The sequence below is a fragment of the Platichthys flesus genome, chromosome 14, assembly GCF_949316205.1.
Source record: "Platichthys flesus chromosome 14, fPlaFle2.1, whole genome shotgun sequence".
Classification (NCBI taxonomy): Eukaryota; Metazoa; Chordata; class Actinopteri; order Pleuronectiformes; family Pleuronectidae; genus Platichthys; species Platichthys flesus.
The window spans coordinates 626,542-653,525 of record NC_084958.1 but is presented as its reverse complement, the minus strand read 5'-3'; the positions used below and the strand labels follow the sequence as shown (position 1 = coordinate 653,525).

At 39.9% G+C, this 26,984-nt stretch overlaps 1 protein-coding gene across 4 annotated transcripts; it reads right to left on the bottom strand.

Annotated features, from left to right (window-relative positions):
* Window positions 1–353: 353 nt before the first annotated feature.
* Window positions 354–25,845, bottom strand: LOC133968181 (casein kinase I-like). 4 transcript variants are annotated; one of them, XM_062404075.1, is made up of 12 exons: window positions 25,716–25,845; window positions 16,839–17,914; window positions 16,533–16,602; window positions 16,133–16,281; window positions 15,624–15,858; window positions 14,109–14,194; window positions 13,487–13,571; window positions 13,156–13,304; window positions 11,794–11,874; window positions 10,351–10,452; window positions 9,726–9,832; window positions 354–1,508 (listed from the first exon to the last, which is right to left on the bottom strand). In XM_062404075.1, the coding sequence occupies exons 2-12, from the start codon at window positions 17,085–17,087 to the stop codon at window positions 1,454–1,456; spliced, it is 1,368 nt and encodes a 455-aa protein (XP_062260059.1). In that variant the 5' UTR covers window positions 17,088–17,914; window positions 25,716–25,845; the 3' UTR covers window positions 354–1,453. The 4 variants fall into 4 exon arrangements, with proteins under 4 accessions (XP_062260059.1, XP_062260060.1, XP_062260061.1 ...); XM_062404076.1 differs by having other exon boundaries at window positions 13,156–13,301; XM_062404077.1 differs by lacking the exon at window positions 10,351–10,452.
* Window positions 25,846–26,984: the final 1,139 nt, after the last annotated feature.

Below are 26,984 nucleotides of genomic sequence, written 5' to 3'. Positions count from 1 at the left end.
CAGATTAATCAACGATGACAGAACCGAATTGGTTAAAATGGAGTTGTGGGTGTTAATTTACAGGTTTGACTGCTGAGGATAATGTTTTGTCTGTCATAAAATGTTTTTGTTATGACTGCGCCTTCTCATAAACATGGTCTGTGCTATATTTTGTTGGATTAGTCCTTTTCTGTGATCTAAAACACTTACACATTTAGTGAAAATGTTCATGCTTAAGAATAATGCTGTTTCCAGACCAAAGTCCTGATCTGCCTTTCTAGACATACAATATCTGCAGTGATAGCAAGGTGAATACATATATACATATACATAACACCTATATGGGCAAACAAACTCTCTCCTCAAACACAACATATTGTTAATGATTCCTTAAATAATGATCAGTTTTTATTTTATTTGGTTGTTTTTTAATGTAGTTATCTGACTTTCCATCCTCAAACCCAAAGAGGAAAAATGTATTAACATCACAAAATTAAAAATACAAGTCAATAAAAAATTACATTTTGAGGAACACACTAAAAGCTACTGAACAAACTTTCTGAACAACTCAAAATGACAGAAAAAACACAGGATTCAAATTGCAGACAGACTTTTTAGTTACAAATTAAAACAGAAAAAAGCATAGTTTTTACATAAACATCTCTTTTAAACTTTTGACTCTGGTTGGTATGAGGTTTCCTCTGAGAGGTGAATGCATCTATCAAGTACACTGAGCCCAACCTGTTGCAGGAAATTTAACACTGTGTACTTCCTTTTACCCCAGGGAATAACATTTTTATCGACAATGTGCGAGAGCTGCAACCTTTTGTCTAAGGAGTCTCTTCACAATGAGCTCAATACAGTGTGCAGTGTATTTCTACGTGTGTGCATGTGTTTTGTTTGTGTGTGTGGTCTGACAGTCTACTTGCATCACATCCTTTTGTTGTCTTCTCGTCTGTATCTCCTCAGAAATACACGTCTCTCTCCTCTGAACCAGTCAGCAAAGAAGAAAAAACAAAAAACTAGACAGCCAGTCTCCCAGGAAACAAGGTGAATCCTCACCGTCCGCCAATTGCCATGCCCTTCCAAGTCTATCAGCTGTTAATTTGTGGTCACAGCAGTATGGGTTGATCCAGTTTGTGTTCAGTTTGTGACCATAAATACAAGAAGAGTCCACCTCTGGTTCAGTTTAGTCCAGATTTAAAGTCCCTGGTGGAACAGCATAGTCATGTTACTGTTTCTGGTCAGTTTAGATTAGCAGATACCAGGAGGTCAGTTTAAAATCTTCTACTGCCTGCTGATCCAGCCAGTCTATGATGAATCACGGCAGACTATAGGACCCCCATGAGGAGGAGGCATAGAAGGGGAGTGACAGGGTGGAGAGAGAGAGGTTATATGAAGAGGATGACAGAACGAGAGGAAGAGAAAGAAATAGTGAAAAAGAGAGCAGGTGTTTCTCTCTCCTCTATTGTTTTCATTTGTGTCTCTGGAGAGCTTTCCTCTTCCTCCTCTTGAAGAAACAGCAGCACCTGCAACGCAAACAAGATTATTTTATTTTTACCAACTTACACATTAAGCCCCAAATATTTCATGCAGTGACATCAGAAACCAAGTTTTCTGAAACGTCCCATATTGATGGATTAAGTACTAAGTTTAAAACACCTGTGCGGTTCTATCCCTCTGTCAACTAGTCCAGTTCCAGTCTTTATAAATTTTTTCAACGTGACTTTTAACAACAGAAATCAAATCAGATTATCATTGAGTCCAAGTGACATCTGATCAAAATGTGAATTGACTGAATGCAGTCTTGAGATATCTTGTTTTGTGAGGCTACCATAACCACTATAGTGATTCAGTTATTTTGATGCTTTACTCTTGTGTGCTGCAACTATGTCTTGAGATGTCGGGGAAAACTCAGAATTATTACTTTTAAAAACATAAAATCCTTTACTCTATCAGGGTGCTAAGACGCTCCTTGGCTGCACCACTGCATTTCTCGTCAAAGGTCAACAACCGATTCTGCTCAGCTGCTCTTTTCTAAACAATCACACATAGAGCTGATCTTTATTACTATCTTCTCAATCACTATTTATGTTTCTGGATAAGCGGGCCATCGATTCTTCCTCAACCATAAAGTTCGAAAGAACACTGGTTTGTCTCATAATCTGCGAGAGGGGGAATTCTCTCCTGACAGCGGGAGTGTGTGTGTTTGTGTTCTACTCTTAACAGATCTACACGTTTTTTCTAAAAGAGACTAACTCCCTTTTAAGAAACTCTCCTATGAATACATCAGGCTTAGTATTATTACAGAATCATAAATTGTAGCTTGAATAGATTTGCCTTATATAAGTAAGTATTCTATAATGAGTGTAATCAGTGATACCCTCTTCAGGGTACATCTGATGATAAAAATTCTAACATTACATGTCTGTCAAGTTCTGTTGGAATGGAGATAGTGGCACCACTGTACAGTTTTTCAAGAGAAGTCCTTCTGCTGACACCAAAACACTGCGCTTCACATATAGCATTTCAGCTGTGTCATTGCGTGACAAAGTCCCAAACATTTGTCCTAAATTTTAGGGGAAAAAAATCCATATTCCCATGTCCATGGCATACTAAGCTGTTGACTCTGCTGAAATTGGCTCATAATTTGCACTTTAATTGTCCTATTATGGTTATTCAATGAAACAATCAAACTTTATATGTATAGCTCATATTCCCTAATCACAATTTGTCTCATAGGGCTTAACAAGGCGTGACATCCTCTGTGCGTAACCCTCAACAAGACTTAGGAGAAACTACAAAAAAGAAAAAACCTATATTAAACTCTCCCGGTACTTCATTAAAGACGTTCAAATGAAAAAAAGCCATTTTACATTACATTCCATTAAGCCAAGGGTCCAAACTCAGAACAGCAAAAATAATGCAAGTACATTCATTTAACACCAGAAGAATAAACTGGTCTATAGTCACATACTCTATCTATATAAATCTAAAGTACAATTTAAAATATTCTATAAACGCTGCTTCAAAGTTTAAAGGTTTACGCTAATTATTTACTCCTGGTCTTGTTAGGAGAGACGGCGTTCATCCCACTTGGGATGGAGCAGCTCTCTTATCTAGGAATATTACTCAGTCTATAACATGACAACCCATAGTCAGGACCAGTAAGCAGAGCTGCAGTGCTAAACACTTCCCTGCGCTCCCTCTGGATCAGTCACAAAAACAAAACACCATAGAGATTGTGTCTGTTCACCGTCCGATTAAATTATTGAAAATAAACAATAACAGAGTGAGAACTCCACACAAAAATTGTATACAAATTAAAACAACCTCTGAAACAACACTGGAAACCCAGACTTTTAAATGTGATCTTTTAAACATTACATCACTGGCAAAAAAGGCTCTTTTAGTTAATGAAATAGTCTCCGATCACAACATAGATTTATTGTCCCTAACTGAGACGTGGCTGCATCCTGATGAATATGTCAGTCTAAATGAATCTACTCCCCCCAGTCATATAAATTTTCTCACCTAGAGAAATTGGCCAAGGAGGTGGAGTTGCTGCTATTTTTAACTCCAGTCTATCAATTAACCCTAAACCTAAACTCAGCTACAAATCATTTGAATGTATGGCTCTTAGTCTTCCACGCCAATCCAGGAACCACCAACAGCCAATCATATTTGCTGTAGTTTACCGTGCTGCCAGGGCTTATACTGAATTTTTAACGGAATTCCCAGAGTTTTTATCAAACTTAGTCCTAAAGACCGCTAAAATTATTATTGTTGGTGACTTTAATATTCATGTTGATAATAATAAAGATTGCCTTAGCGTAGCATTTATTTCAATAATAGACTCTATTGGTTTCAGTCAGTGTGTGCACAAACCTACTCATTGTGGTAACCACACACTTGACCTTGTATTATCGTACGGTGTCGGAATTGAAAATTTAACAGTACTTCCGCGCAATCCAGTTCTTTCAGACCATAATTTAATAACCTTTGAATTTTCAATAACTGAATATATGCCGCTAATAAAAAATTCATTTTCTAGATGTTTACCTGATAGTGCTGTAGCTAAATTTAAGGAAATAATCCCAATTACATTTAAACCTGTATTAGCAGTAGATATAAACAACAAATTCCTTAAAAACCTGAGCTCCATTGTGATCGACCACCTCGTCGATAGCTCTGCAGACTCATTACGATTAGCACTAGACTCAATAGCGCCTCTAAAAAAGAAAAATGTCAAACATAGTAAATTAGCTCCGTGGTATAATTCCTAGACAAATGAGTTATAACAATTATCAAGAAAACTAGAAAGGAAGTGGCGCTCCAGCAACGATGTTGAAAATCGAATAGACTGGAAGAATAGTGTTACAGAATATAAAAAGGCTCTCCACAAAGCAAGAGCCGCCTACTATTCAAAACTAATAGGAGAATAAAAACAACCCCAGGTTTCTCTTCAGCACTGTAGCCAGGCTGACAGAGAGTCACACCTCCACCGAACACAGTATTACTCGATCCCTAAATAGCAATATCCTTATGACCTTTTTTAATGATAAAATTCAAACTATTAGAAATAAAATCAACCATCTCCTGCCCTCAATTGGCACTAATACCCTCCCAACAACAGAGATCTCAGAAACGGCTGAGAATCCTACCCATTACTTAGACAGCTTCTCTCTGATCACCCATGATCAGTTTACCAAATTAATCTCAGGTTCTAAACCAACAACCTGTGTATCTTAGATCCAATTCCTACAAAATTACTTAAAGAAATTCTGCCCCTAATTGATAGTTTGTTACTTAACATTATCAATCTGTCATTATCATCAGTTTATGTACCAGTCTTTTAAAATAGCTGTCATCAAACCCCTACTCAAAAAAACCACCCTAGACTCAGAGGTTTTAGCCAATTACAGGCCAATATCTAATCTCCCCTTCATTTCTAAAATCTTAGAAAAAGTTGTTGCCAATCAGCTGTGTGAGTTTCTCCAGGAAAATAATATATATGAAGACTTTCAATCGGGGTTTAGAGCCAATCACAGTACAGAGACAGCCTTGGCAAAAGTCACTAATGACCATTTAATAGCCTCAGATCAGGGACTTGTGTCTGTCCTCGTTCTGTTAGATCTCAGTGCAGCATTCAACACAATTGACCATCAATTTATTTATTTATTACAAAGACTCAAACAGTTAATTAACATTAATGGAACCGCCCTTAACTGGTTTAAATCGTATTTTTCTGATCGCTCCCAATTCGTGCAAATTAATGATGAGTCATCTGTGCGCACCAGAGTTAACCATGGTGTTCCACAGGGCTCTGTGCTCGGCCCAATTTTATTCTCATTATATATGCTTCCACTAGGAAACATTATCAGGTCACACTCGGTAAATTTCCACTGATATGCGGATGACATCCAGTTATATTTGTCAATAAAACCTGAACGAAGTAATCAATTAACTAAACTTCGAACATGTCTCAAGGACATAAAAACCTGGATGACCCGCAATTTTCTCTTATTAAACTCAGATAAAACAGAGGTTATAACACTTGGCCCCAAACACCTTAGAGATACATTATCTAATGATATAGCTGCGCTAGACGACATTGCCCTTGCTTCCAATGAAACAGTCAGGAACTTGGGATTGATCTTCGATCCTGATTTATCCTTTAATAGTCACTTAAAACAAATATCTAGGACCGCTTTTTTCCACTTGCGTAATATTTCAAAAATTAGACATGTCCTTTCACAAAAAGATGCAGAAAAACTAGTCCACGCCTTTGTTACATCGAGACTGGACTATTATAATTCATTATTATCAGGCTCCAGCAGTAAGTCGTTAAAGACTCTACAGCTTGTCCAAAATGCCGCAGCACGTGTCCTGACGAGAACAAAGAGAAGAGAGCACATTTCTCCTGTGTTAGCATCGCTACACTGGCTTCCAGTTAAATCTGGAATAGAATTTAAAATTCTCCTCCTCACCTTCAAGGCTATTAATAATATAGCGCCTTTTTACCTTAAAGAGCTGTTAGTGCCTTATAAACCCGCTAGAGCACTCCGCTCCCAGAATTTAAGCCTACTTGTTGTCCCTAAAGTCTCTAAAAGTAGAGTAGGAGCCAGAGCTTTTAGCCATCAAGCCCCCCGGCTGTGGAATAATCTACCACTTTCAGTTCGGGATCTTTTCATTTAAAAGTAGGCTCAAAACCTTCCTTTTTGATAAAGCTTATAGTTAGAGCTAATTAGTGCGCCAGAACGTTACTTGTTCTATTTTATGACACATGACACACAGAGCTTCTCTTTCCAGCTTCTCCTTCCTCTTCTCCATCCTATCCCCCTTCCCGGTATCCCTTTGCTTTATCACCCGCAGATCCAGGGCCTCTGTGGCCGCACCATGGATTGCGGTTTGTGGATCATGCACCGGAGTCGCGGTGTTGGATCCTGTGTGGCGGATTCGGAGTCACGTGGGCTGATCGTGGTGCTGGTGGCTGACCCTGTGGCGCGTTGGCATTGGGCATGGGCGGTGGACCAGGACCGCGGTGGTGGCTTGTGATGGGTCCTGGTGGGCGGCGGAGGACGGTGACTGAGGACTGGAGTGACGTCTGGTCTGGATGGTGGATCGTGGTCCTGCTGGTTGCTGACCATGGACTGTGATTGCAGCGGGACTGCTTGGCATGTCATGTTTAGGTTGTCCTTCGGGAATGTCTACCCTCATCAAATGCTGCTAGAGACTTTGATTATTGATGATGTTCTCCTACACGTGGCATCTATGTAGGAGAACACGTGGCATCTTTTGCACTTCTGTCCGTCCAAGTCCCTCACATGTGGCTCTCTCTGAGGTTTCTAAGTATTTTTACCCTGTTAAAAGGGTTTTTAGTAGTTTTTCCTTACTCTTGCTGAGGTTTAGGGACAGAGGATGTCACACCCTGTTAAAGCCCTATGAGATGAATTGTAATTTGTGAATATGGGCTATAGAAATAAAATTTGATTGATTGATTGATTGATAATAATTTCACACTCAGCACATGAATATGTCCATTCCTGAAGATGCCACGACAGTCATTAAAGGTCTCGTTCAATCACAACCTCATTAATGAATCATCTGTCTCCTGCGAACAGGTAACTCCAGGCTTTGTTTAGAGTGGGTCAATGAATGAAAAAACTGGCTGAAGTGAACACCACACTGTTTTACCCGGAGGAGAGGAGGACTGTGTGGAGGATTAAAAGCGGAAAATAAGGGCCCACAATCTCAAAATTGCGGTAAGAGCTAAGCTATAGAGAAAAGCCATTGCTAACTGCTAAGCTAAATAACACGCAGATCTGGATAGCGTGTTAACAATTGTGGGATTAGCAAGAAAGCTGGTAAAAGAAGAAGAGAGCAATGACTTCTTGAGCAGAACTAGTGTACGTTTAAATATTTACAAATTGATTAAATGTTATATTTTAAAGGAAAATGTCCGTCGTCTTCACAATTCTGAGGCACAATGGTGGGCGCCACGAACAAGGGTGAGATTAAAAAAGAGACACTAACTATATCTAATGCGATATCTACGTTTACTTTATCTGATATATTTCATCATTTTTTTCTTCACATTCTGAGATCCCCTCACTACGAGGCAGTCACAGCACATTTGGTTCAAACTCTCGTTGAAAGTCTGTGTGGCTGTTTTTATTTATTAATAATATACTCATGTTACTAATGTCGTTTTCCAGCTGCATGTAAGACATACAATGAGGCTGTATGAAGGAACTTCCAGTACATCCTTGTAGCTCTTGCAGCAGCATTGAAATGTTTGGATTTGAAAAAGAAGAAATTGGGTAAGATTAGATCCATCAGATAATCCGGGACCGAGCATCCATGGTGAGAGCCCCTATTGTATTTGAAAGATTTGTATTTCCCTTTTGGGGCTTCGTCATGTTCTAGACATGCTCAAATCGTAAGCAAAGTTTAAAGGGATTTTTACACCCCCAAAAAATTATTGTATTCTGAACTAATTTGAAATGGGCGTGTCAAAATGGCTCAACAGCGCCATCTAAGGAAAAGCCCCTCAGTAAGCTTTCACCGATCTTCACAAAAATCATAGCCCAGGTGTATCATGACCAGAAAAGAAAAAAAAGGCAGCTGGTGCAATTGGAAAAATGCAACAGGAAGCCCGCCATTTTGGATTTAGTGGCCATTTTGGCCGTTTTCTCCACTTTTACTTTGACGCACTTGTCCCTCAAAGACTGATTTTTCATCAGAAAGTGTGGCTGTGGTGTGGCGTCAAAGTATGATTAAGCGCCATCAAAACAGAAGGTTCTGGATCTCGGACGTACATGGTCCAATCGAGTCCAAACTAGATATGTATGACAAGGGTCCCGGCTTGATGACATCTACACAGAAATCATGACTTGAAATCACAGCATTCCTTGTGACAGCAGGAAATGTCTTGTTTTTTTAACGTCTTACACTTCGAAGTATTCCTTCTCATCCACTGACCGCAGCCATGTCAACCTGTGTCAACAGGGTCTCAAGACATTGATAATGTAGGCATAAGATTACTGTGACTTTTTGTAAAATGCCATATTAATGGCATGGCATCAAAGTTAGTCAACTTGCCGTACAATTATGATTACAGGGTCATAGCGCTGCCTACTGATCAGTGTGAAAATTAAGTTGTTGTAACATTGTCCAATTGACACAAAATTGCTCATGCTACATCAAAGCCCTTACTTGAACAGATCTATATGTCTGTATGTAATAATAGTGATGGCGCCACCTACTGGCAACAGGAAGTTAGCTTTGTTTTACAACTATCATTCAATTTACATAGAGTTTTCACAGTGTGATGTGCAATTGATAGTGTGGACCGTAACAAGCAATTAGCAGGCAAGGATCGACATTGCGTGACGGACGCAGGAAGTGAAGCGTTTATCCTTGCCGCAGTGCGCAAAACGCATGCAAAGCAGAGGGGTGCGCTTGGTCTTCGATCGCTCTCTCCACTAACTTCAAAATGCCTGTGCTCGGGCCTGTTAGTGCTACAACGTAGCTCTAGTTTAGTTTTTGTCATTGAACTGCGCTGATTGTGTTTACAGCTGATTGAAGCGGGACATAGATAGATAGATTGATAGATAGATGGATACTTTATTAATCCCGTGGGAAATTCAGATCCATCCTTCCACAGCCAGGAGCTCACCAACCTGTGTGCCACACTTCCAATAAGACTCAAAGCTACACTGATCTCACAGCTACACACCATAGACTTCAACACACTGGAGAAGATTCGGACAGAGTGCCACAAAGAACTTAACACCCAGAGGGCGGCAAAGAGATATTTCTAGCTTCACCTGATTTATATTCACTGACTAGGACAGTTGTGGGTTTACTCCCCCACACCCCCTTATAGAGATCACGGATATAGTGATATAGTAGGGTATAGGTTGGACCCACCCTGCTGTCCAGCAGAGTTATATCTCAGGTAACCTCCATGATTCCTAACAACCCTACAAGTTAAATACCTGAGCCTTCCAGCAGTCAGGTAGAACTGAAGTCAACTCAATTCAACCAAAACCAGTTGACCTGTTTTTAGCACTTAGATATACCATAACCTTGATGACTGAGAATCTAAACAGATAAACATTGTGGACATTTGTATAATGTTTTTTCGTTCTCTGTTTCAAGATTGTTACAGCCGTACTGCTTAAGAAATCAAATAGAAATCAGATGAAGCTGTGCATGTGTGTGTGTGTGCCTGCCCTTACTTGGTATCATCAGCCACTTCCACCTCTGCGTTGGCTGTAATTGGTGCGTTTGAGTGTCCTGCAGTGGGGTCATCTGTATTTAGCTCCCCATTGGTTGAGCTCATCACCTGAAGGTGAGACATGATATGAAGAATGAGCATAGACTGTTCAAGCAACATCTAAGGCTACATCCACACTAATACGTTTTCCTTTTAAAACAATCTCCATCCGGGCTGACACACCTAAAAACACATATCACATTTCCCATCACATACACTGATCATGCGTGTGGCGTTATAAACAGTAAGCAGATTGTCTATGCTGCAGTTGGTTGCTTAGTTACATAAAATAAAATACTTAGTTACATACAAAAACCTTGTCTCTGGACCAGAGACAAAAACTAAACAAACTAAAACATGTTAGTATGGATGTAGCCTAATTGGGATTTTTTTTAAAAGATATCCATCAAGTCCACACAACAAAATTTGGAATTTCTATTAAATATTCCCAAGTTAGTGGACAGCTGAGGTTGTGAAGAAACAGAGGTCAGCCCTGCTGCAGAGACAGAGAGGGTCATGCAGGCAGAAGCATAGACAGGTAGGCAGACAGACAGGAAGCCAGCTGAGCTAACCCTTCCTCTCAGTACCTGGACAGACCCGCCCAGCCTATCAGCAGTGAGATGGGAGCCCAGCAGCTCTCGATTGGTCACTGGAGTGGGCTGGGACTCACTGCCTTTCCCCTCTGGAGACTAGAGTTGATGGGAAGCCAATTGCAGGAGAAACGACAAGGGATGGGAGGTGGAGGAAAAAGGTGAGAGGACAGGTGAAATGGAGGAAATTTATATTGGAAAGTTGACGAGGTGGAATAGCAGAAGGAAATAGAGAAAAAGGTAAGCAGAAATCCAAGAGAGCAGTTAAAAGATAAGCAGGTGGAGAAGAGGAGTGGTGGCGTATGGATCAGAACCACAAGGAGAGAACAGAATGAGGTAAAAAGAAAAAAGAAAACAGAAACAGTGAGTGTATAGTCAGTTTTTGGGTGGAGTAGCAAAAGGATGGGGGAGCACTTCAGTGTGCATTGCAGTGACTGTGCACACATGTTGGCCCCATGCCAAAGGGGGTGACGATTATCCATTTTCTGAGTTTCTGTTCCCTCTAGGAGCAATTCTCAGTAGTGGGATTTTCATCAAATTTGTTTACAAAGTTTAATAAAGGGCCTTGGTGTGTCTGCTGCATATTTGTAGTAGTATATGCTTAATTAACTAGCCATTTTACCTACACTCTATTCTTCCCAACATTTTGTTTTGATTGATGGGAATACTTTCAATATGTCGTCTAAAAGGTGACATTTCGTCAAAAGCAACAGAGAAATCGGGAAACAAATTTTTCTGGTTAACAATATACACCACAGAACAGATTAAGACTGTAACAGGTTCGACCTCAGGTTTCACGATCTGAGCTGTGATGCACATCTTTCGGTATTAGGAGGTAAATGGTACTCCCCCTGCCCAGAGGTGGCTATACACCCAGTACATCATTGTCCTTGATCCAGTGCAAGTACGACTGACATCCTCCGTGAAGAGGCACAACAAAATCATTGGGTCTAAAGGAGATCACGGACACTGTAGTGAGTACACAAGCTAATCTATATTTTGATAAGGGTCTCAAAACGTCTTCCATCCACTGAGTCAATATTTTACACAGGTTATACTATAGCTTGACAGGTAAAAGTGGCATTGAGGTAATGAAATCCTTAACCCCAACAATGAGGGTTTCTACTACTTTTAGACTTCAAGTGTTTTTAACTTTTGGCCTTAGTTTGGATTGCTTCAGTATGCTTGTGACCATATTGCTATTTTCAGACAAAGCAACCAAGCAAGCTATCCCTGTAAAAAGGCTGCCCTTCTCTAATCTAAGATGAAGCAAACAAGAAATGACTAAAGTTGAGGGAGCAGCAGTGCAAGGCAGGACAGCTTCATGTGGCCAGCTCTGTGTGTTTGACAGTTAACTCAAACTATTCAAAAACATTCAGAACCTACCTACCTATGCTGACATGATTATCTTTCATGTTTGTCCAGAATGGGTTTGTGTACCTGGTTTTTGGTCTGTGGTGCCTTCTCTCGGTTGCTCGTCTGAAGTGGAGTCTCACTGGCCACTGGACCAATAGGAGTGGGCTAAACATACAGGAAGTGAGATCAACATGGGATCAGAAAAAGCAAATATATACATTTCTTATGTGGCCTTGATAACCTATACAATTAAGTCTTGTATTGTTAAAAAATATAATTACAACAAATGTAAACACTTGAAAGCATAATGGGACAGTTACTTTTGCAGCATTGTGCACTGTTCAACTTATCACCAATGAACACCATCTATTTATAGAGAACTTGACGGATGCTCTGAATACATTGTCCCACTCACTTGAGCTTCCAATATCAGTAATAAACGTGCCAAATTCTTGGTATTTTAAATATTTACTTGCTGAGTATCAGTATCCTTTTTTGTAAGGGGGAAATAGGACAGGAAAGAGGTAAGGGTGTTTTTTTCTCCAGCAATCTCAACATCCAGAGTTCAATCCATATATATATATAAAGTCGGTTTCAGTTTGCCCCGCAGCTATGCTTAATCCAGTTCAAACACGAAAAACAATACGACAAAAACAATCGATACCGGGGTTTTACGGTAGATCATCATTAACCAACGAAAGTAAGCAGAAAGAGAAACCTGATCTCCTCCTGATCCCGACTTCAGGGATGAAGCGTCTACTAAAGAGCGACAACAACGCGCAGACTTTAAAACATACTTTTTTAAAGGTAAAACAGACAATCCTCTCTGACCTCCATGCTCATTGCTCTGAAGGCACACTTCTTAGTAGGGTTTTACAGGCAGGCGCTTCCATATTTGCATTTCACAAACTGAAACCTTGGATGTTTGGATTGTCGAGTTAAAGCTCTAGTTTTTACTGACATCCACAAGTTTTAAACTGATCATTAGAACAGGTAGAAAAGTATTATTTATCTCATAGCCTTCACTGCTGCAGTGCCTCTATCCAACCTTTGTCTAAAATGCTTCATTTGAGCTGTTGGCCCAACTCCCCAAAAACCCAGTCTGCCCTGACTGGTCAGCTCTCATTATTGTGATTTAGCAACCACTTAAAGCAAGTGTTAAAAATGTCACATCCCTTACCCATAGGCTTCCTTATTTATTTTCACTTGTGATCGGGTTGCTTGCGACAGATCTGACATCAAGTTTGTACAGGGTCTTTGAAGCTGTTATTGAAGGATAATGTTTTCGCATAATGTTTAAATGCTTAAAAAGCATGTGTTGTGCAGTTCAGTCCTTGCTGAACTGACCTCAGAGTTGCTCCTGAGTCCTGCCTCAAACTCATCTGTAGGTTCAGCCCAAACAGCTCACTTTGTGTGTGCTGTATAAAAGACCTAGTCCGCACTAACCAGTGGCTTTCCAGTCCAGTCATACTGGTAGTCAAAGATGTATCCATTTCTGTCAAAGAGGTCTGTGAAGAGTTTCCTCAGATAGTCGTAGTCCGGTTTCTCGAAGAAGTCCAGCCGACGCACGTATCGCAGGTAGGTGGCCAACTCTTCTGTTACATAAACACAGGGACACAAACACAATTCACACATACACAGGCAGACACAAGCACCCAAACCCCAATCCATACATGCAAAGATTCATCCACACAGACAAAATTTGATCAACATGCTGTAGCCTATATACCACAGCTTCAAAGAAACAGTTTTTTTGTAAAAATGCGTGTATACAAACCTGGGAAGTTCTCACAAAGGATCTCTATTGGTGTATCTCTCTTTGTGTCTCCTATCTTCTGATAACGTTCTTTCAGAGTGTCAGCCTAATGAGGAAGATACAGGGATGAGTTTATTCAAAGAAAAGTAAAGACAGGTCCACACATGAAAGGATGCAAAAAGACACAGATGATTGAACCAGTGAACTAGGGCTGCACGATATTAGGAAAACATGCGATATGCAATAATCTTGTTGTATATTGCAATGTAGATATGACTTTTGATAAATAAACATAATAAACAGTCCATGGCTATGGACGCAGGGACCACAGACAGCTCTACGGCCCGAGGGACAGGGCGCACAGTCCAGCCACAGCGTCTGGCAGGAACCAGGGAGCCATGCAGTGCTCCACTATGTCCACTAACATACATTCATGTACTGTTTTTTTCAGTTAATACAGGCTTTGTCAGTAATTTAATGCCCCGCTCTGTGTCTCCATCATTGGCCTATATTGACATGCAGAGTGTGAATGCAATGGCGCATGGAATGCCATTTATCGCTGTTCAAACCATTCATGTTGATATCGCGATGATGATACATTTTCAATATATCCTGCAGCCATACAGTTCATGTATCTCCTCACCTTGAGTCCCTGCCAAGGTAAACTGCCTCGAAGGAAGTACATGAACATATGGCCTAGAGCCTCCAGATCATCTCGCCTGCTTTGCTCTGAAAAAACATGAAGAACAACCAAAGACTTCACGGGTTGGACTCTATGAGAAGTGTAAAGTGCATAACCTCTGACACACTCTTGTACACCCATTCTGGTACTTACACTACAAAAGCTGCGACTAAGGGGCCCCGTTATATTCATTATGGTCTTATGCATTTGTGGTACTTAACCACAACTATTGTGATATTTAAAAAAAAAGGTAAAATGCAGACAACCTTTTTTTCAATACTTTTGGCATCCGATGTATCACAAGTATCTCATGAGAGAAACAACTGAAAATCATGGCCGAAATGCGGTGTGGATCTAGTAAAGCTGCTTTCAGACATGCACAGAACTAAAAGTCTAAAGTCTGTAGAAATTCAGGAGAATTTGATGCGTGAACACAGAAGGGGATCATCTGCTGGATTCATCGCAAGATAGTGGGGGGGTTGATGATTTTTCTAACACGCGAAAGACAAATATTTAAATTAATCAAGCAAAAAAAAAATATCTCGTGGTGAAAAAGCAGTGACATAAACATAGAAGACACAGATAAAGATGTGAAGCGATTTACAATGCTGTTGGTACACATTCTTTTTTTATTACATGCTTTAAAGAACAGGGCAGTTGTGAATGCTGCCTAAAAGTTCTGAATGGCATGATAGAAACAGCATTAATGAGATCACACCAAAAAATTTGGGCAGCAGTGCAGATGTCTGGAACCATGAGATTGTAACTTATTGCAGAAAGCAAGAGTTGCGAACAAGAGGCACATGCAATTACTATGGCCCTGTTCTCTGGGACAAGCTGCCTGCTGATCTGAGGTCTGTCTCAACAGTGTCAACTTTCAGAATCAAACAAAAAAGTTATGTTTTATCCTGTTTTTCCCTGATTCTCTGTATCTAGTCTCTCCATTTGTGGTGCATGTTTTCTGTTCACCTTTTATTGTCTTGTTGACCACTCAAAGCGCTTTAAAGTACAGTTTGCCCATCACCCATACATTCATACAACGCATTAGAAGCACTTCTTTTTAATATGAGGGGCAATTCAGGGTTCACCAGATCAGGAAGACTGGGATCAAACTTCCAACCTTCTTGTTGAAGGAGGACCTTTCTACCCCTAAGCCAAACCACCAACGAAATATCAATGGGAAAATCCTTTAAGCCTGTTTTTATTAATTTCATATATTCTTGTATGTTTTATTTTAGGATCCACCCTTAAATCTGTTTCTGTACAGATGTGTATTTTGTTTTAATGTATTATCATAATGTGAAGCACATTGGGCTTCTTTGAATGAAATTTGCTATATAAATAATATATCCGTTGCGCATAGTATTTCACTTCTTCTTAGACACACGTTTCAATCAGCTCTTACTAGACCTCAAATATCTTGGGCTTGGGTTGTACATACTGTATATGCATTTGTGACCTGAGTGAGCCGCTCACCTTTCCCCAGATGTGTATTGATACTCATGTATCTGGCAGTTCCAGTGAGGCTCTTGTGTTCTCTGTATGGGATGTGTTTTTTGGTTTCTGGGTCTATGTACTCTTTAGCCAGGCCAAAGTCAATGATGTGGATGGTGTGCTGCCGTTTGGAGCCAGGTCGGCCCACCAGGAAGTTCTCGGGCTTCACGTCTCGATAGATCAGGCTTCTGGTGTGGACAAACTCCATTCGTGTTATCTAAAGGACAGGACAGAGTACAGTAAAAACTATGAAATCTGGGGTAAAACAGCTTTTCTTGAGTATGTGTGGTCCGGGGGGAGCCAAATCTGATTACAGAGGCGCAGTATGGGGACTTGTCTTTCTTTTGGGTACAAATTTAGAAGAGAAGTTTTAAGCTTAAGGTTTATTTTATGTTAAGGCTAGGTTTAGGCAAGTAGTAACTTTAGTTCAGGTTAGGCTACGTCTGCAGGTAAACAATGGAAGTCAATGTGTGTGTGCACATGTGCCTTACCAGTTGTATGGCTATCATGAGTACAGTCTTCAGAGAGAAGGTCCTATCACAGAGGTCAAACAAGTCCTCTAAGCTTGGTCCCAGAAGCTCCAGAACCATAGCATTATATTTACCACATGGTCCAAAGTAAAACACCTGGGGTACACCCTCTGGATGGACAGATAGAGAGGTAGAGATAAAAAAGAGATTTAGTTTTACCAAAACTCTTTATTTACATATTTTTCATCGTTACATTTTGTAGGTAAAAACAAAGGTCCTAATGCAAATAAATAGTAAAAAATACGTCAGTACAGATGCATGGATGCTTTCATTCTTGTATGCAGTATGTTAATGTTTGGTCAATTAAGACATGATTCACTCTTACAGTAGAAAATGAAACAGAAGAGAATGTGGTTCTCACCTGAACTTCCCAGCTGTTTGTAGAAGCGATATTCTAGGTGCAGCTGTGGCGCCCTGGATTTGATGGGTTCCTACAAATGAGGATTAAAAATGTTTAATCACATAAAGGAGGCAGTCAAAATTGGTAATTATCACATATTGTCATATTCAGGGTAGTCAAGAGCAAATATCTAAATAATGATATATAATATATAATTAGATCTCCCTTTTCTGTTCAATTCAGTTATTATAAATTATTAAATATGGATAAATGACCATTATATCAATAATAAGTGCTGCTCTACGTATATAGAGAAAAGATTTTTACCAGTTTGATAGCCACATATTCATTGGTGTATAGGTTCTTTCCAAGTCGAAGCTCTCCAAAGTTCCCACAGCCAATCTTCTTTCCTACCCGGAAGTTTGGGCCGACCATCAGAACTCCAGAGTTGGAGCCAGCACCTCGGCCACCGTGCCCTGATCGAATCCCTGTCTTCGCAGACATCTTCTTCCCCTCCTCTGTTTCCACCCTCCCTCCGCCGCCTCCTCCCCCAACTCCTCGCTTGTCAAAGTCCATCAGTTTGTGGTAGCCTGGCCTCTCCACGGTTAAGCCGATTCCATGCAACCAAAACAACCACCAAAACAACTGCCTAGTGGCTTCACTATGATACTTTAGGATGATCTTTGCTAGGCCAGATTGTGAGTGGAGATGGTCGAGACAGGGCTGTGTCAAGGAAATGGGAAAGATGCAAGATGAATTCAAAGAATAAAATTGGATCAAATAAAGGCCCAGAGCTTAGTTAGGCTGCACTAGAGTGCTTAGTGCTTTACAAAACTGATGAGGACTGAAGTGAGAGAATGATGGAGCAAAAATAACACCTGGTGATTGTTGGGTGGGTGTGTGGATGATTGAATGAAAGAAAAATGAAAAGATGATGGGGTAAGGGAGTACCACTGCAAACAAGTGTATACCCCCTTGTAGGGGCCAGAGATCAAAAGGAATAGAATAATGGCATCAACTGTCATCATACGTAGCTAGCCATATGCTAACATTCTATTAGAAATGGAGACACCACTCTAGCTCAGATATACCAGGCCACCATGACAATAGCCTGTTGTCAGCACAATATCCATACACTCAAACTCAGTGAAGACTTTGACAGCAGGAATAAGTTTATAACAGAGAACTTCAGAAGTTTATCTTGTGTATATCTGATATTCGGTTATGACCAAATACTTTTGTTGTGTGATTTGTTGCCATAGATGTAAGCGAATTGGTTTCAGAGCTGCTACTAGACCTTGTTACACATCCCCTGTCATATAGATGCTTCTAAAAATCTGTCACAGAACTGCTTGGTCCAATGGAATAGCAAGTCAAGTGTTGGCCCCCAGGTAATGGAACACCTGAAAGAGTGAGGAGAAAAAATAAATGACATTTACATGATTTGCTTTTCATAAGATTTCAACCATTGTTACATTTAATATGTAGCTATTGGGTGACTGTTTTATATTGTGATCAATCTGACCAATCTTGAAGATGACAGGAGACTCCGACAATGTACGGGATGACCGGACCCTGAATTAGAGTCTCTTTGAAGCAGCGGAGTTTATCATTATTCAGCTGAAACAACGCTAAAACAAAGAACGAAGCGGAAAACTTGAATTAACAAATATTTGTCAAAACTAGGAATTTTCAGTGTGTTAATTGCAGCTGAGCTTGAGATCTGTTATGCATATTAATGTCTCATATATTCACTAACAACACAGTTGAAGGCAGTAGCAGTTGAGCGATTTGTGGATAATAACGTTTTGAGCTGCTTGTTGCACGTCTTATTTATAGGAAACCTCCTGACATAATTAATTCAGGTTATTTAAGTAAGCTTTCCCATGAATGCCAGGGAGAACGGTGTGTCGCTGCCATCGCTGAAAAGTGGTTTCTCATCCTCTGAGACCACTAGCCTTCTTTTGACAGGACTTACCCTAACCCTTGCATTCTTTATTTAGCAATTTCAGTAACAGTTTAAGATTCTTTCCTATCTCTCAGGAAACTAAGCTTAATGTAGTTTTGCGTCAGATGGTGTGGTCACTTTCTATCTCCTTGGTTGTGCTTTGGATACCGATCCAGTTTCTGCAAAACATTTTGGGAGTACGAAAGTGGTCAACTCTTCTTCAAATAACCCTGCCTTCCACACTACCCTGTTGGACCTGCTTGAAATTAAAAAGTCGAGCACAACATTTTAATCTGGACGCACAAAAACAGCTGGTTGGAAAACCTGACATAGAAACTAACAACCAGTTGCTGATTTTCGGTCACGACGTAGCCTTCTCTGATTCCTCAAGCTCTTATCAACCCCTTAAGAGAAAATTATGTGTAGAATGCAACAAGGATCATCCACTACAAGCAGTGCTGTGCCAGTTTACTTTGCTAAAGCTGCTGTTTGGTTAAATTCTGCATTTTATAATGACACAACTGCATGCATAGGAGACAAGCTCTTATTTGAGCAATCTGTAAAGACCAGCATGCAAATGTGTACATGAGTCATGATGTGTTTTCAGGTGTGTTGGTATAAAAGAGAATTCAAACTGATACGGAGCCAAAATGCACACAGTGCTATGAATTTAGCCGTAGAGTCCCATGCAATGCCTAGATGCTTTGTTCATGATTTGACACTTCTGACACTTCATTATCACATTGTTCTGATGCCATTTTACCACCATAACAATGGGCCGCGTTCACCAATATCTTCTTAAGATTTGTCTTAAATTTGTTAGGAAGTTTTGGAGAAAACTTTTTTGCAGATTCCAGATGCATTCTTAAACTACAGAATTGTTCGCAAATGTCCTGTATTGATAAACGGCAATGTCCATAAAAGGGCATGAGAAAGCTTTACCAAATGTGCACACAGAAATCAGAGAAATTGAAAAGAACATTTAAGCAGCCAGGAACAAAAATCTGTACACAGTGCCGCACCTGACTCAAACCATAAAAAATCTTAAAATTGTATCTCTTTGTGTTTATTTATTTATATTTGCTAAAGTCGGCAAAGGATATTAAGTCCCACAAAAAAACAAACAAACATGGAATGCATTTAGTGAAGTATCGGGAGAAAGTCTCATAATTGAAGTGAAATAATAGATCTCAGATTTTAAGTAGAAATAAATATTGTCAAAGCGAGAGAGGGGGAAGGTGGGGTAAAGGAAGGTGGGGTAAAGGAAGGTGGATAGAGTTATCTGAGCTGGAGCAGCACATCCCTGGAAACAGCTAGTTAATCCTCTTCCGAGCATCTGTGGATACTCGACCTGCGCCTGACGGGACCCATCGGGACCAGTCATTCAAATGTTTCGAATAATATTTGGGTTTAGGCCCTGCCCTGTGTGTGGTGTGCACAAAGGAAGCACTGTCACTGTCAATATACCTGTGTTTGATGTGCACCCTGGTGGTGCACCTGCATCTCTTCGCTCATCGCTCCTCTCAAAACAAATCAATTTAGAATGTTTTTCGGAATTAACAGGCTACACTTGGATGGAATATTTGAACTAAACGCAATTGAACTATGGAACGTGTGATATGTTAACACTAGTGTATAAAGCTTAAAATGGTGACTATTCTTGTAATTCAATATCCTCTTCAACATTTCCATGTGTTTAAAAAATAAACAATTCGTGCCTTTTTAAGATACAAATTATAAAACAGTTTGGTCGTTTAAATATTATAAATCGGTAGAATTAAAAGTAAAATTCACAATAACTGATTAATTTACAAGAGCATTTCAGTTGGTAAGTGTGCGGACACAGGGAGAAGGATATCAGTGAGGGAAAGGAACTGTCTGTGACAGTTGACAATGCTGAATATGTTGAGACATCTCCTATGATGTCATTAAAAGGAATAACATGATATCTAAGCACCTTGTTGGACAGGATAACATGTGGACTCAGAAGGTTGTTTTTTATATTTGCTGTGCTACAAATGTCACATAGTATCACTCTATTCATACAAACAATCAGAGCACTTATAACATTGGTGCCACATGATATGTTATAAAACCGAGATGCTAATACCAACCTATGAAGTGGGATTCTTAAGGACGTAGTGTCACTGCAGATCTATGATTGGGAACCGAAACTCGGTTCCAAATTAGAACGGAATCCAAAATGTCAACCAGGTCTCTGTAAAAAAAAAATTGTTGGTTCCTGAACTGCACGAACATCATATGTTTCTGCCAGACGCCACCTAGCATACATGGCTAACAGGGCTAAGAAGTGCAGCGACAGATGATCAGAAGTGGGGCTTCACTTTAAAAAGACAATAACGACAGGGCAGCGTGTTATGCATGTGGGAAGCTCACCAAACTTTTAAGGAAGCACAATGTCAATCTGAAAGACTGACTGTACAGCGTTTAATGTCCTGCAGTCTCTGAGCCCGAGTGTGTCTTCTTCGGGTAGCGCTTGTAGTACCTCACTATCACCTCCATTATTGCTAGGGAGAGCGAGCTGCGATGGTAGCGAAACACTGTTCTCGCTGGCATTCAAGGTAAAGCTGACTAACCTGACACCCACTGAATTATGTCAGTGGGTGTCTTATAAATAAGACCCACGAAAAACAGGAAAAAACGTTATTTTCCACAAATGGTTCAACTACTACTGATTTCCACTGTGTTGTTAAGGAATATAAGAGAGATTATTATTCAATACAAATCTTAAAGTTGACGATTATTGATGTAAAATTTGTTTACAGGGACAATTAGAGCATTTGATTTTACTAATAATCTACAAATACGACTATGTGTTGACTACAAAAATAGTCGCCTACGAATTTACTCATCGATGATTAATTTGTTACGTCATAGCGCATATTTTTCGTGCCGTGCAGCTTAACTTAACGTCATTTTAACAGAGGTGCGATGGAAGTAGCTGAGGAGTGAGCCATCTCGCTCCCTTCCTATCTCTGAAAGTCGCGCATATGCAAAAGCGGCAAAACATGGACCAATGGCGAGGTCCGTTGCAACAGCATCGTTTGAAATCATAACGTAAACGCTGCGGACTCGCCTCGGTAGGATAGCCTGTTAGCTAGCTTGCTATATAAACCTATATACCTGTGTGCAGGATTCTAGAATCCATAAAAAAATATGGTTTAGACTTTTTTTTTACGAATTTAAAGTGTAATGTTATCCTATTGCCTGACAAACGTCTTTTTTTAAATTACATTTTGCCTGTCCTTGGTTTTAAATGGACAAAAACTTGATTTCTTTGATTTTGTGTCAACAGTACCTTTATATGCAGCAAAGTTTATTAAAATACTTTTTTTTTTAATGAAGTATCCATCTTTATTGTCTTTATTTTCAGCCATCGCATGCCTCGAAGAACCTCAAGCTAAATTTAAAGGCGGTTTACTAAACAAGAGCAATTGAGAATTTGTTTCATTCATAATCCGATTAATCGTTTAAATAATCAATGACTAATCGACTATCAGAATAGTGCATCCCTAATGTTGATTGGTTAATTTAATCACCAGTATTTTCATTGTTTTAACATTGCCTCTATCTCAGTTACTACTAATTTACACAGTTTGGTTAAAGACATTGAATATGTCTGATAACAGTCTGAGATGAGTTGTTTGCGTTTTCTTTTGTAATGCTGCCTGTCTACCACAAGGCTTACTACTGCTGCCCCGGTTAAACATGAAGCACAGCTACTGTGCATCTTCAAGTCCAATAAAGATATTTTTGTTATCTAAACATTTTACCTCCTTTTTACATTACATGTCATTTAGCTGACGCTTTTGTCCAAAGCGACTTACATTTTTAGAACACTCAGCAATTATGAGGGGCCATTTTAGGGGTTCAGTATCTTGCCAAGGACACTTAGGCATGCAGATGGGGGGGTGGGATTCAAACCGGCAACCTTCTTATTGCAGAACACCCGCTCTAGCCCCTAGGCCATGCTCTCCCCACTCTTTTACCATTTTAGAATCGAAATAGGGTATTGGTAAGAACCTCAATCGATAAGCAGAATCGGAATCGATAAAATTGGAAAGATACCCAACCCTAGTTAGGCCTTCAGAAAGTGAGATATATGTGTGGGACATACACTCCCACACACTGTCCTTGACCTCTGCTAAGTGAAGAGTTTGCCACTCTTACATAAGTACAATCTAAAAGACTGAGGTATCTGCTCAAGCACAGGACTGAGTTTGCTGTCTCTGGTTAAAAATCTATTTCTTGAACTAAAACTAGTGATTAGCTGTTCTCAAACATGACCTGCGGAGGAAATCCGGAGATGTGGGTCCGGACTCTCTCTGCAGTGTTCCTTTCACACATGAACATCACAGCAGGAGGTTCTCTGCTCAGACGCGTTCTCGCCAGCTTCAAATTCTCAACAGGATTAAGGGGAGGGGCGGGGTGCAGAGGCAGGTCGTAATGAATTTTAACCGCTGAAGAGATCACTTGTTTTGGTTAACATCACTTTGACATCGTCACTCTTATCGCCACAAACCATCTTGACATCTTTATCTGTGTCTTCTACGTGTGTCCACATTTTAATCAGAAGATATATGTTTTCGTTTTTCTTTTTTGTGGCTGTCCCATGTTAGAAGCGTCCTCAACCCCCACTACCAACCTTTTATGGTGAACTCTGAAGGGGATCTCAGACAGAAAAAGTCCTGAAGAAACTCTGGAGGCTCTCACTCAAACATTTGTGTTCACTCATACATAGGTGTGCATCTTCACTAGCCGATTATGATTCTGCAGTCAAAGATTTGATTCACAACGATGCATTTTATTGTATCACAGTCACAATTTTCTATATTACTGCACGTGGCTACTTTTTCATCAAATAATACTATCAGTCAGACAAACATGAACCCTGTTTTTATTTAGAAAGTGCTTCAAAAATTATTATTTGAATTATCTTACAAAATAAGGTTTTCCATTCAAAAATCTGACTACAACAGTAAGTGATTGAGGGTGGTCAGTGATCTCCACAGTGATTTGTCATTCATTCAGTTTAGACTTATGTGCTGCACTTAAGGATTCAACGGACAAACTCTGATTTGAGCCTTTACTGTATCAATGTGGCCCCGTCTGGCGCCCCTAAGCAGCACCACTGCACTGAGACACATCTGTCAGCAGGAGGGAGTTTGAGTGTGAGTGCTAATCTCTGACCCTCTTCACACACGATCTGATCATCACATGCATTTAGTTATTAATCAATGTCGGATCATGACTCCGGATCGTTCCAGTTACTGCAACACTGATGTCCTGACTGTGCGTGTCACTTTACATCTTGTGTTGTGTAGCAGGTTTAAACTTGTCTCATAAACTACTCTAGACCGACTCAAACAAACAGAAACTAAACGTCAGTCCTGTACGTGTCCTAATAACTTGGTATCAGTGATGGTGTTAATTGTTAAAGTGTAAAGTGTGGGAGAGAGGGAGTGAGGAGAAAGCAGACTCTTTACTCTAAGTTATTTATTTAGTCTGAATCAGAGAAAACAGTTTGAACAGCTTGTTCACTGATACAGAGAACAAAATTCTAAGGTATCTACAGTTCTAGACACCAACTATCTAATATGTTTCATCTGTCCAGAGACTTACACAATATGCAGTGTTTTACAATCAATAGCCTGTTTATTTGAAATCAGTGATAAAATGATCATAAAACCATATTTTCAAGAAAAAAGGGAAAAATGCAATGCCTTGAAGAAGTACACTGTATATATCCCAGCATGGAAGTCCTGCATTGACTGATTAATTCTATACAATAACATACATTTATAAGACTTACAGCTAAATGAAAAATAATTTGACAATTCATGTTTGCCATTACCAACTTCATGGGAGAAAAACATGATGAATCAATGCCTCATGAAAGTCTGAACATCCCCTTCATACACCTGACTACAATATATCGGTACTGTTTACATATATACAAATCTTCCTCTGTGCCTTTCCTGACAGATGAACCAAGAACAATAGGCATTGCTTCACATCAGTTATTATCATGTTCACCCTTTCATGTTCTTAACAGTGCTAATCCAAGTCAAGGTAGCCTACTTTAGAATGGCTTTCCAAGACATATCAATGTCAGACCACAATATATTTCTACTCTAGTTAAATGTGATACTCTATTTTCATTTGATACTACCACTGCTTTCTCTACATTGCCTGTCCAACAATAAGGAAAGATATTATATAAATTACTTTATATATATATATATATATATGTATATAATTTTAAAAGGAACATTATTCATGCATCTTTGACACCTTTAAATGTAACCAACTAAAGAGTGGATTCAGAACCAGAGGCATTATGTCAAGGTAATTTTTTTACAAATAATTTGGGGGAACAAATGTCAAACTTTTCGAAATAGTCAGTGTGTAATTGATGAGATTTTGGAAATAAGGCATAATGTAACGGTATCAACATGGCCTCGACTCACCACCTACACTCAAACGACTGACTTGGCTGCACCCCCTTTTACTCGTTTCAGTATATGACTTTTGTAAGACGTGAACACGTAATACAACAACAAGGAACTGTAGACTACAGCTTTGTTCGAGATCCTCGCAAACTGTCACCATTTCAGATTGTGGAACATAGCTGCTGAGGTGATGAGCTGAATGGCTGCAGGAGCTAACCGTGAGCTGCTATGGTGCGACTGCAGTAGATATCGCAGACGAGGAGTAGCTAATGTTCACTCTGACAACTTCGTCTGCGATTGATGCTGACGTTTCCTGGTAGTCTATTTTGGAACATCTTCTAGTACGGTGTAATATGTACGTCAAATTATAAATCAAGCTAGGTAGCACAGGGAGTTATGTTTAGGCCACAGTAGTTAGAGTGTTTGGCCTCAATGTAGCTTGACAACGTTAGCTTCATTGAAACTAATTTGAAGTCAGGAAACTGTGCCAGCAAATGAAGCCACGTAATGTGTTGGAGAATCCATCGATAATTTTAACGGGTGGAAATAAAGAGGCGAGCTAGCCTGTCATTTAAACAGCTAACTACATCGCCAGCGTTTTCGAGCCTCTGTGGTCGCAGCTGGACGCCTCCTGGTAGAGGCTAACGTTGGCTAGTATGTTAGCCAGCAGCTAAATAGCCGATGTTGGCTAACGCTAAATCTATGCCCATACATACAGTCATTCACAAACACAGCTATTGTAACTTACAGGTGTGTGCAACGTTAAAAAAGGAGCTTACATACCTAAACAGATTTTTAGATGTGTCGCTATGTCTCTGCTTAAAATGAATTATTGTCGTTTCCTTCGTCTCGTTTTCCTGCTCATCTCTTTTTTTCTGTGGATGTTTGGCAAACCAGCTGAGAAGCCTCGACAGTGACCAGTGCGCAATGTGCGTAAGTGAGGACTAGAAACGCTTTGGAAACGCAAAGAGCAGGCGTAAAGTGCTGTGAGGAATATCGACAGGAAATCTTTTGTGCGCATAAAAGTGTTAGAGGGGTTCACGCACACTTGGTGAATAAGTTGTTTTTACTTTCATTACCACTTGTTCAAATCAAAATATGGGCATTTTTATTTTGTGTATTATTAAAGTTTACACACTATAGATTCTTGTGAGTTCAATACTTTTCTTGTCATCTTAGTGATTACAACAATCAAATAAAGTGCAGAAACCTGATATCCTCCCTGCTGATACTCTGACTGCCTGCACTGGCAGGCGTCAGGTTTCGCTTGTCTCAGGGCCTTTTTGTCTGCAGTTTACAAGAAGGGAACAGCATTCATTTGGAAGTTGGAGAGGCAAAAACACCTCCCCCACCTGTTATGTAGACGAATAAACCAGCAATGGATTACAAACCAGGCAAAGCAAGTACCTGCCCCAGGACGTCCGACACCCAGGTGTCCCAAAAGACAAGGATGTGGCAATTATGAAATTAGCACCTCTAAATCCACTAAAACGTGTCGTGCATTGTCCTAATCCGGTGGCATTGTCTTGTTGAGGGACCCTGTTTCAAAATCAACTAGAGTATTACAACGTTTATATTCTTGATGTTTGTACCGAGCTGGAGTTTCTGTTTCCTCCTCCTCTCGGCTCGCTCATTGTCCTCAGTACAACAGCAGACGTGACGCTCACAGTCAGGACTACTGACACCTAAACCATCCCAATAAAATAACCTTAACTAACCCTCTGAACTTGAACTAGTTCATTTTAAGTGTGAACTGGCTCAACGCTGCAAACAGCTACTGTACACCAGTCATCATTGAGAGGCAGAAGTATGGATGGATCATTACACTCCTGTGACCAATCCTGCATGAGACATCGGTTAGGCCCGCCTTTCTCATTGGCATAAGGACACTGAAATCGAAAAATAAATCAGGTAATAAATAAATAAATGTGCAAATATATTTAGATATATATGACGTTATTAACGTATTTATTTATTTCGGTATTAATTAATTTCATTTTTTATTTATTAATCTATTAATTTATTAATTTTCACTTAAGTCATGTATGGTCT